This window comes from Rhagoletis pomonella, unplaced genomic scaffold, assembly GCF_013731165.1.
Source record: "Rhagoletis pomonella isolate Grant_MI unplaced genomic scaffold, Rhpom_1.0 Rhpom_scaffold_00004, whole genome shotgun sequence".
Classification (NCBI taxonomy): domain Eukaryota; kingdom Metazoa; phylum Arthropoda; class Insecta; order Diptera; family Tephritidae; genus Rhagoletis; species Rhagoletis pomonella.
The window spans coordinates 58,646,028-58,658,212 of NW_023458558.1; the positions used below are offsets into that span (position 1 = coordinate 58,646,028).

Below are 12,185 nucleotides of genomic sequence, written 5' to 3' on the forward strand. Positions count from 1 at the left end.
TTTTTTTATCGAAAGAAAAGTTACCGATCTTTAATTATTATAAAAACACATTGAGATCGCAAATATGAGCTTTTTTTTATCGAAAGAAAAGTTACCGATCTTTAATTATTATAAAAACCTCAATAAATTTTAGTAAAATAAAATTCTTCTCACTTGTATAACTTTTATTTGTTATACAATTGTCACTTTCCTAAAAAGTTATAATGAATTTTTCTTATGCAAATATTGCGGCTATGGCGCTATACCATTAAAATAAAATAATTGAATATTCAAAGACCTGAAATGTTTCGGCCGAAATCCCACTGTGCGCTGCTGCGATCAACCTCACACACATTTTGCTGTAACGGCACAATAACCAGCTCGTTGATAGACCGAGAACACCAACAGCATCACCACAAACATGCAACTGCCAACAATGGTTGTGGCAGCGGCGATGGCGGAAACGGCGACCCAAAGCAATTTGCAGTTGCGTCACTTGATGCCCCAAACTATGCTACAGTGCAGCAAGTACCAATTCACATACATACATACATACATATATGAATGTCTGTAGTAGTGCATGCGAGCAAGCACCGCAGTATACGGGGGAAATGTTAAGAGCTTTCCTTCATACAAATTGTTTGCCATCTCGAGACGCGAGCGCCCGCCCTCCTTTTTCCGCTTTTCCGCTTTTCGTCAATCGTCAAACGGCTGCTCGCAGCCTCAGATTGATCGTTGTTTTGGCAAAAAGATTTATGCCCTGTCGGTTCGTTAATAAATGTATGGCAGCCGACACAGGAACAGCAGAATGCTGAAGGATTAGCAACAAAAACATACACCATTTTTGTTGTTGCCACAGTGTAGTGCATATCTGCAGAAGTTGCAATTTGAAGGTTCAAGCGCACAGGCAATTAAATGCAAATGCCTTTACGCAATCACACACACGCACGCACTTAAAATACAATTGTTAATCCTTTTTGCTGTTTTGTACACAATTTATGATTTTCACTTACAAGGAATATGTTATTTTGCATTAGTTGCTTTTGGCGTTCATTTGTTATTTACATAAAATCAAGATAATCGAGAATTGGTCCATTGGGGTGAAATAAATTGTCTCTCATGCGTAAGAAACAGCAATTAGGCGATGTTAGAGGTATGAAAGTATATATATGTACGTACATACATACATACATACATATGTGCATTTGAATCTATGTACGTACATTAGGGTGGCTAAATTTTTTTGACTATGTTCGTAGAGCAAATTTGCCGAAGAAACCATTGGTCTAAAACCAATTTTTAGTTTGCCAAATTGCGAAAATTGGTTTCGAAGAAAATGGGAAAATGTTCACTGTTGCGCCCTCTGGTGGAAGTTTAAAAAAACTATAAAGGCACCACACACCTGTGCGATTCCGTCGGAGCGGATACGCACCATTTTTGATGCTACAGAGTTGACTACTTCGAAAACGCAAGAACACACACATCTGTGCGATTCTATCTCAGTGAAAAATGTCATTTTATAAACAAACAAAATATATTTTTCAACAACAAATTTTATTCTTAGCATTTCTACAATAAACACGTTTCGTTTTCTTTTGTTTTAACTTTACAAAATCCGTTTACTGACCTTTTTAGTTCTCAAAACGCGGCATTCTGTCATTTCGGCACGACAAAAAGAAGAACTGTGAATGTTCGAATAAATCGCTGCAGCCAAATCGCCTAAGTGTGTGGTTCGTCATCTAAAACTATGGTCGGCATTTTTGTAATTTTTGTCGGGACAGATTCGCACCGACAGAATCGCATAGGTGTGTGGATACCTTATGTTCGTAAATAGATTCCTCAGAACGGCACTAGCACAACACATTATATCAAGCGGACACTCAGCTGATTTTGCAAACGCGAAAATTATTGACCGTGAAAAGAGACAAGCAACCAGATATACACTAGAGAGCCTGAGGATTATGGAGGAACGAGAAAATACGATAAACAATAAAAAGAAAATACAGACAACATAGCGGCCGCTTATATTTCATGTTTATTAAAATAAGTATTGACAAAGCTACCATAATAGTGCGTTCGTTTAAAATCTCCAGTAAAAACCAACCAACTGCCAAATTCCGGCGAAATGTCATCTGTTCTCTCACAAGAGAAAAATATCCAAAATAGTACGCGAACAGATAATTTGCAGAAACTTGCAAGTTAGACGAACAGCTGATATAATTTTTGTTTACGTTGAAAAGTGTTAAATTTAAAACGCGCGAAAAGTCATCACAAAGTGTTATACTGACACAGTTTATTGATTAAACGAATAACTACTTATTTCTTACAAGTTTAATTAGTCGCATTTTGTAATTTTTAACTTCCAAACCACCAAATTCAATTTTGTGATTTGCGTAAATGCCAACCAGCTGTTTTTGATCAGCTGTTTTCCTGTTGGCAAATTGCTGTTGGCGAAAATTTTTCCAGCAGAAACCAGCAGCTTCCCCTCAAAATGAAATGTCACTTTGCTCTCTCAATTTCCCCTACTTTGCAAGTTTTTTGCGTATGCGAACGCAAAAACTTGTAAGTTTTGGTTAAACAAGAACAATTAACAGCTACGCGAACGCAACTAATGTATTGATTTTCAGTGAACATATACATGCGTATTTGGTAAAGGTTTTTTGTTCTTAATGTTTTATTAGTCACCGAAATTTAAATGTGTTCATGTTATTAATTTCAAATTTCTTTAAATATTCGAAAGAATTGTGTGAGTTGGTTTGTACCTATACTTAATATGTTTAATTGTCTTTATTTAAATTTTTCTTGCTTTATGGTTATGTTTTAATATGTTTTGTATCTCATTAGTTTGTGACAATCATCAAATAAACAAACTGCCCCTGAAGATGCTAAAAAGTATTAGCGAAACGTTGGGCTAGAAAAATGGAATACCTTAGTTTTATTCGCATCTTTAAACTCAGATCAGACGAGCCTATTAGTATACAAATTAAATCAGGTATTTATCACATATTTGGTATTTTCCAAATTTTAAGGTTTACGGGCCTTTGTGCGTTGGCGATGACGAATACCGCAGACGATTTAAGGATGAGCTGTATAAACTTTAAAACGATTTAGAGCGAATTAAAATCCCGCGTGGAGAAGAATTTGGCTTCACTTAGCATTTTTAATTGGCGTCAGTTGGCACTGATAAGAAGCGACTGGCTTGCTGTTTTGGACACGGTCTAAATCGCTTAGGTGGTTACAGCGCCAATAAAGAAGAAGAAGAAGTGGACTGTTGAAGCAAAATATACGATTCGAGGCCTCTTTCAAACCCACCTAGCGCAAGTTTATCTAAAAGTCCGCAAGTTCGTAGTTAGCATCTATCTCTCGCTTGCGTGAGCATAGATAAATTGTCTTAAAAGCAGTTTGCAAGTGGCAAAGGTTGGTTAATTAGTTGGTTGCAGTGCTTCATAGTACTACTATAATATAACTAGCGCATTTTGCGCCATTTTGATGCACTTTCGTAGGAATGCCAAATACCTATCGTCGTTTATAGTTCAAAACCGCATATCGTGGTTCTGCTAAATCTCGTAACTGACTTTTGTGCCAAAAAATGATATTTGCTCACCGGAAGCTCCTTTCTAATGGGACTGCGGCCCTTAATGGTTGCTACAATTCTGCCCGCGCTGTATTAAGCAGGTCTAGTGTATTCGTCCTGTTATAATAGTCAGCTCAGAATTCCCTAGTTATTTTGCAAGTTCATATGTCCGACAACATCCGCCTTGCCAGTCCAAGAAATCGCAAACCAATTCCTCTTGAAATGAAGCAGCCTCGGATTCTTCCAAATAGACTCGTTATTTCGCTAATTCATCGACCTTATCTTTGCCTGCAATGCTACTATGTTTTTTTGTATTCGGTGCAAGTGGAAGTGGTCTGTTTATGTTGAAACATTAACCGAAGAGCATGGCTTTTCTAAGGCCCCCCACTGCTCCCCAGTACTTGCTACATTCAGAGTGTACCCACTCAGTAATTATGGCTTTCGAATAGAACCAATTGAGGTCACAGAATAGTTCAAGTTTCCAAACTGTCGTTAGCAATCCCTCCCGTGTAAACTCGTCGGCGACCTAATTGCATTCGACTCCGCAATGGCTTGGTACACAGCTCGGTGTTACCGTGTTTTTCGCTGCCAAATTTTTTGGCGTGTCTAACCAGCCTGAATTGCATAGTCCTATTTGAAAGGCAATTAGAAAAGCGCACTCTTTTCAAGGTTTAATTTTGCATAGTTTAAAATTGCGACTATTTCAGCCTGAAATACCGTGGGCCATTGGCCCATGGGAATTGCAAGTTTAATGCTAGGTCTAAAAATACATGCACCTGCTCTGTCCTCCATCCTTGAACCGTCTGTGTACCAGTGTACGTATCTGAGATCAAGTGCAAGGAGCCGATTTTCCCAGTCTTCGCTATCGGCGATTATCAGTTGGAACTTTCTGCTAAAGAAGGCCTCTTTAGCTATGGAATCGGAGATTCCGCATATTTCCAAAAACAGTATCTTTCAAAGAATACCTGCATGAAGTTTCTTCGTGAAGAAGCCGTCGTTAGTTAGTCGAAATGGCAGCTCCCTCGTAGCTGCTGTTTCTTAAAAAAAAAATATGAAGTTGAGTCCATTCCTATAGATCCAGTGACGTATAGGCATGGCAATCTTTCCAGTTTGTTAAGGCAAAGTATGTTAATTTTTTGCAGAGTCTTCTGCCACCATGCTATGGATGCATAAGACACAATCGGACGGACGATCATACGGTAGAGCCCCTCATATCAGCCTTGAGCTCAAACAACATTTCCTACCAAAAAGTCTTCTGCAGGCCCACATGGCCCATGTGGCTTTAGCAACCGTTCTCTCAAGATAAAAGTTCCAATTAAGACTCTTATTTAACCTAAATCCCAGACATTTGACCTCATTGGAGCATTCAAGCACTATCCCTTCAAGAATGACCCAAAAGAGGTTTGGTTTATACCTCGTTATAAACGATACCAGAACGACCGAGGTTTTATGCCAAATCCCTCATTGGCACACCAGTTTGAGACCACGCGAAATGCAGCACCTATAACTTCTGAGACAGTGCTGCTGAATTTTCCCGTAACTATAATTGCTAGGCCATCTGCGTACTCCACAACATCGTAACCACACTCACGTAGTCTGATTAAGAGATCGCCCACCACAAGTGACCAAAGCAAGGGAGAGAGGGCCCCTCCCTGCAGACAGCCTCTCATGGCTCTGCTCTTTACTTGTGTGTTGTCCAAAAACGATCTTGGCTAACGCTCACGAAACATAGCGTCGATACAACCAATAAAAGGAGCGTCTAAGATTCTTTGGACCAATATCCATTGGCAGTGTTAGCGAAAGCCCGCAGTACTGTAAGGCCGAATCCATTGATTTCCCTTTGACTTAAAAAAATTATCTGTGATTTGAGTGAGTGGCAATGTCAAGTTTCTCCTTTCCAAGTTTCTTTAACAGTATCTCTAAAATTTTGGGAGTGAAGGAAATCAGGCTTATAGGTTTATGATTTATATAAGTCAAGTGACCTGCTTCCGCTTTATGAATAAATAACACGGACAACTTCCTCCAAGCATGCGGTATGTATTCCCAGCATTAACTAGCCTTAAATAAAAAGATCAGGCGATCGGTGATGTAAAACTATATATATATATATTTAATTTAATTTAATTTTTAGAAAACTTATTGCTAAAAGACAAACAGAAAAACGTTAAGACTTCCTCGTTAGCAGATCTTTCAACTAGTCTTTCGAAAGACGGATAAAATAGTTGCCAAAGTTGGCAATTGTCCTTCGAAGGACACAGTATTCGTTTAATTTCTCGAACAAATTTGGGGAAAAGGCCTTTTAAGCATTTTAATAAATTCATTTAATAAAAAAAAAATCAACAGTAAGCCATTGGGATGAAAATAAAACGATTTCTTATTATTTTCAACAAAATTTTAAGACCCTACACAGTTCTCTGATACATCTAAATTTATTATTAACTCGCTTTTTAATACTGGAGCATCGAACTCCGAATTGTTACATATTTGATTCGATTGAATATTATTTAATATCAATTCAAGCTCCAAAGAAATTCTGGGCCAGTATATAATGAAAACTAAAATTATAAAAGATCATGCAGTCAATATAAGTTATTCCTAAAATATGAAGCTATTTCTCAAAGGAGCGAAATATAAATTACTTTCCGTGCTCGCTTGACTTACTTGCGCAAATGACCGGTGCTACGAACAAGTCCAGGTGTACAACAATTGACGGTTAGAGGAGTGCCTGCAAATGGCAAAATAAAGCGTATGAACAACACACACAAACACGAAACGAAAGCAAACAAAAGTAAAGCGAAATGAAAATATGAAAAGCGCAAAAACGATTTAAACTCAATTAAAATCACTTTGCCAAAATGTGTTAAAGTTGTATGCAAGGGCAACAAGCAACACGCCCAGCCAAAACAACAAGCAAACAAAGGCAATAAAGAACAGCAAACAACCTCAAAGAGGCTACAAGCGCTGGCAACAGCTAAGCTAACAAAGTAACGGACTATTCAAATATGATGAAGGCCGCTGCGCCTACCACCCGAAACACCAAAACAAAATAAAAAATCATGTTCGTATAAAAGGCCGCGCTTTGATACCCATTTGGTTGTTGTTATTTTGACGGCGTGACTGAGAGGCATTTTGCCAAAACTTTTGCGACCCAACAATGTGTTGCACAATATTGCGCTAATACTGCCAAAGTGTACTCATATTAAACACGCGCGCACACACACACACACACATATGTATCTGTGTATACTTGCTATGCACGCGCACCACCTGCCAAAAATTCTTTTGAGTACCATTCTTTTGTCCTACTTTTAAAGTATCGCCCACCTATCGTAGGCGGAAGCCTCTATCCCTATGTCTGTGTACTTACCTTTCAGTTGGCGCGCTAGCCAACGCGTTGCCAGCATTACTGCCAGCTTGGAATGGGCGAAGGCATCCCGCGCATGGAAATTCACCGCCCACGTGCCCACATTTAGCGGATCGTCGAAATCGATTTTGGCCGCAGCATGAGCATGTGCTGTTACATTCACCACTCGTCCGCCGCTGGGTGAGCGTCGCAAGTGCGGCAATAGCAGTTGTGTCAGCAAAAAATGAGATATATAATTCACTTGCAGATGTTCCTCGAAGCCGTCGATGGTACGTGCGCCAACCGGTGCGAATATAATGCCCGCATTGTTTATCAACACGTCGATGCGCTCGAATTCGCCGGTGATGCGTCGCGCAAAACGATGTACACTATCGAAGGAGCGCAAGTCCAGATAGCGCGCCTCCACAAATAACTCCTCAGCGGCGGCATTCGGGCTGATATGTTGGCAGGCAAGTTCGCGCTTGATAACAATTGCGGCGCGTTCCGCTGCGGCTATGTTGCGGCAAGCCAACACAATACGGCCGCCACGCGATGCCAACGCTTTAGCAATCTCAAAGCCAACGCCACTATTTGCGCCAGTAACGACGACAATTTGATCGCGTATTTGATTGTCGTTGGGGCAGCGTTGGCCGCTCATCAGTGTGCTGTAAAGAGAAGTGTGAAGGAATAATGGAATTAGAGTAAGCTGTTGCAAGCGGTTGGGGGAAACGTGAGCACTTGCCACACGATATGCAAAATACTTGTACAAATGCGGCGAATAGTTGGATAAACAACAATTTAATTTTGGCCTCAGTGCTGTTGCAACAAATATGGTTACGTGGTTAGTCGCTTGAATGCGCACTCCCCGACTGTGGCGCCACGCTTGTGCCAAACTGCATACGTATGTATGTACATCTATGTAAGTATTTAGTATGTGCTATATACACAATTGAAAATGGCTGTTTTGCGCTCAGGCGATAGTGCGTAAAATCGTTAATTGATGAACACTTTGGACAAGCCATGTGACATTTAGCCTCCTGTTTTAACCGCAACACTACATGCGCAAATACATGCACACATACACACATAGAGTGGTGTGTAAATACCCTGCAGTGAAAAGCTGAACTAGCACGCACAAATTCCAGTTCATGAACTATTATTTAAGGATTGAAGTCATACCAGTTCGTCATGAAATAAAATTATACCAGTTTCCGTAGTGAAATGCCAAACCAGCCAGTAAAAATACCAGTTCATGAACTAGTACTTATGTATGTGCCAAAGCCTACCATTTCGAAGATTTCGAATAACTTATGCGATCAGCGACATCTGTCTTTGCATTGGGTGAATTGGCAGTCTATCCATCAACTGGTATGATGCTACTAGTATTTCTACTGGTAGAGTACTGATGCAGGAGCGGACAATTGACATCACCATTGTTAAAAATACCAGTCGCTACATTAACTAGTTTAGCTGAAATGCAAACTGTTAGCATTCTAGTTCTCAGCTAAGAGCTTTCCCTACAGGGTATTAGCTTGCATGTAAGTTGCATGTTGCGGTGTAGCAATTATAGTGACATCCAGTCAGTATTGTTTCGGTAAATTCAATTGTCACGTCTCTCTTTGACATGTTTCAGAAGCGTTAAGCATAATTAATACTTAAACCTACCACTCGAAGCTGCTGTTTAATCCGATAAAGTAGATACAGTTTGTGCCAGTCAAAATCGTACAGTTATTTTTAGCCCATATTTTGAAAGAAATTTGTTTTGTTTAAATTGTATACATTTTTAATAAATATATAGTTCATACTGCAACAAAATCCATATAACTCAAGGTTTTCAACTTTGTGAAAATTAAATAAAAATTGTAAACTTTTAATCAAAATTTCACACTTTTCATTCAGAATTATTGGAATTTTTTTGAGCACGCAGTTTCATATTATAGTCCATTCAATTTTATTATAATGAAGTGCAAAGTTTGAAGTCGCTAAAAAATACCGTCGATTTTTGGCAAAAATTCCGAATAAGAGGTTTGACATTTTGTGGAAAATTTGATGATTTTCTTAATTTTACTGTACATAAATATACATACATATATATATATATATATATATATGGGGCGTTTCACGTCAAATGTCCCAAACGCGCTTAGCGGTGCAAAATATGCATATGGCAAGCAGACAGGAAATGAAACAATAAATCGCCAACCAAAGTTTTCAAGATTTTAGTCGACTCGAGTCACCTCTAAATTTCTCCTTATTTGTCTAAAATACTGTATTTCGTTATTTTAAGTCTGTTTTCATATTTCCACCACCTAGGTGGCAGAGATAATTTGAACACCCTTGCTTTTCTCTATGCGGGCGTCCAACCGAGCGCATCTTTCTAATATGTGAACTACTTGACGTTTAAATCTGAAACTTCCCCAAAAGCTTTTTAGACTGCATTAAAAAGAAATTAGCTTTAAACTCTATAACAAAAATTTTTAATTTGAAAAGTGCCATTTTAATTTTTTCGAAAAAAAAAATCAAAAACTCACGATTTTTTTAATAAGTATTAAAAAATGTTGTTAAAATAAAATTCTTTGCAATAGTTTATGTGAAATTAAAAAAAAAATGGCACTGCGAAAATTTTCTAGTATTGTATGTACTATATGAGTTAATCTCATGAGTTATTACATGGACGCATAGAACAAGATTCCATTTAAATCGCATTTAAATAATAAAAAAAAAATACTAAAAAAGTAAAAATAACCACTCGTGTTTATATACCCGTAGTTGCGTATGTAACGTATAACGCCCTGTACCACCATAAGAAGTTATCTGGACGATTCCACGGTTACGGGTTGGACATTTGTACAGAAAACATTTTCTTTCTTGTTTAAATTCAAGTATAAAGTACTCAACAATTCTACATTTTGATAAACTATTTATATGAGTTATTACAAAATACGAAAAAAATTCCAGCTTACTTTTATATGGAAAAAATTTGATTAACTTTTTCTGTCACGGGTGCGACAAAAAAAGAACCCGCTTTTTGGGGCAGATATATTTTACGGAAATCTGCGAATTTATTTCTGATACGCTGATGTGTTCTACTACATAGTTTTCTTACCAAACACTTCAATTAAGAATCGCAAATTATTTGACAGTACTTTCAACACAACCTATTCGAAACTCACTCAAAAAATTTACTTAGAACTTGATTTCAAAACGTAAACAAAGGAAATAAAAATGCATTTAAAGCTGTAATTTGTTATTTTTGGTTGATTTGTTATTTTTATAAAGAAAAAATTTTGTGCTCTGAGGTTAAGTTTCCCATGGAATCTCCCATCTATGTAACATGTTTACTCGCACACCTTAACTTAAAAATCATATTATTTAAAAGTAAATAAATATTCGCGTTTAAGATTTTTACACACATATACATATATTACTTTCTTCATGTATATAACAATTTTAGATTGAATTTCGAGTTTGCCAAAAAAATTGTATGTATAAATGGAATTTTAGTTTCTCAAATCATAGTAATCTTTTCCTCAATGTCATTTTTTTCATTTGTTGACACGCTAGTTTTATTACACTGGATTCGTTAGTTTTGGCAAGAAGAACATTTACACTGTCTAATTTTAACATTTTGAATTAAATAAAATTATTTAAATAAAAAAATCGTTAAATTTCAAAAATTACAAAATAGCTGCTACAAGTATTCTGCATTCTACCATTTTTTTAATTTGGTTGCATACTCTTGAAATTTCACAGATACATTGTATTTGGTGCCAACGTCCATTGCCTCTTATATGAATATTGAAAACTTCGCAAAGTTGTTTAAAAAAAATCAATAATGATTTTTTCAAGTGACAATGAAAAAATGAGTAATTTCGACACTTTTTCGCCTAATTAAACGTTTCAAGGAAAGGAAAAGGAAATATTACCAATATGGATATATCATTATAGTTGTCAAAATCCTAAATGGTAGTCTACTCTACCGACACTTCTATGGGATTTAGGATTTCCTCCACTGACACAGCCAATTCGGTTAGGAGGTAAAGTTCATTTCGCCTGTAGAAAAATTGAGTCTGAGTTTACTTGTTATTCATCAAATAGCTGACAATGTTAAACAACTAATTAAAAAAAATTAATTAGTTGGAGGGGCAAGCCTATGAACATAAACTATTAATTAATTTGACATGTGCGAATGAAACTAAGTTATGAACACACAAAGCCATATATTGCACATATGTGCATATTTTGTTTTTCAGTTTGAAGTAGTAGTTGTTGCCTTCATTGCCATAAACTTTCCATTTACACAATGTTTTCCCTCTTCAGCTCACTTCACTTATTGCACACCTAAGTAGTACATACATATTTACATATATATGTACAAATATCGATTAATATACGTATGTATGTACATTATGGTGGTCCAAAAATGCATGTTAAAGAGTATGGTCCGAATTTATATGCTCTCACCCCCTAGGATTGTTCTATATCGGAAAAAATTATGCCTCTATTTTTTAATTTGAAATAAAAAAAAATATTTAGAGATCGCTCAAAGCAAAAAAACAACTTTTCGTAGAAATGGTAGAGAATTCTTGAAAATGAATAGTTTTCGATCGGAAACCTCTGCTTCTCTTTAGGAGATTCCCAATATTAGGCGTAATTATTTATTAACCATTTTTTTATAGTAACTTTGTTTTATAGGCCCACCAAAAAATTGGGTATTACTACTGGAAGTTGTTTGAAGAGAATCAGAGTTACGGATCAAAAAATATTGATTTTAAGAATTCTATACCATTTCTACGAAAAGTTGTTTTTCGCATATAAAATACATGGACAACTTTAAGCGCTTTGAACGATCTCTAAATATTTTTTGATTTGAAAATAAAAAAGGGGTATATATTTTTTTTGATATAGATAGGGGGTGAGAGCATTAAAATTCCGACTTTACTTTTTCGGGCCATCCTAATGTACATACGGCATAGTTTGAGGTATTTTTCTATTGTTTTTTTTTATGTTAATATTTTTTTAAATACGGCTATCTAACAAAAACAATTCAAGTTTAGATTTCATACTTTGTACATGATTTTTATTCAGAACGGTGTTGTACATTTTTCTGCATATAAGAAAATTGTCGAACATACATACATATGTACATTGAATGGAAGGGAATAAATGACAAAAAATCAAAAATTATAATTTAATGGACTACAAAACTGCATAACTTGAATTTTTTAAATTCTGTACAAAACGTTAAGAATGTTGATGAAACATTGTCGAATTTTATGAGATTTTGTA

At 36.5% G+C, this 12,185-nt stretch overlaps 1 protein-coding gene across 3 annotated transcripts in view; it reads right to left on the minus strand.

Moving 5' to 3' along the window:
* Positions 1-12,185, minus strand: part of LOC118737880 (retinol dehydrogenase 13) — a 60,957-nt gene that overhangs the window by 27,917 nt on the left and 20,855 nt on the right. For all 3 annotated transcript variants that reach the window (XM_036468683.1, XM_036468684.1, XM_036468685.1), the window contains exons 2-3: positions 6,921-7,561; positions 6,215-6,278 (exon numbers count right to left, since the gene is read on the minus strand). In XM_036468683.1, the coding sequence (XP_036324576.1) occupies positions 6,215-6,278; positions 6,921-7,561 (705 nt within the window). The remainder of the gene's footprint in view (positions 1-6,214; positions 6,279-6,920; positions 7,562-12,185) is intronic.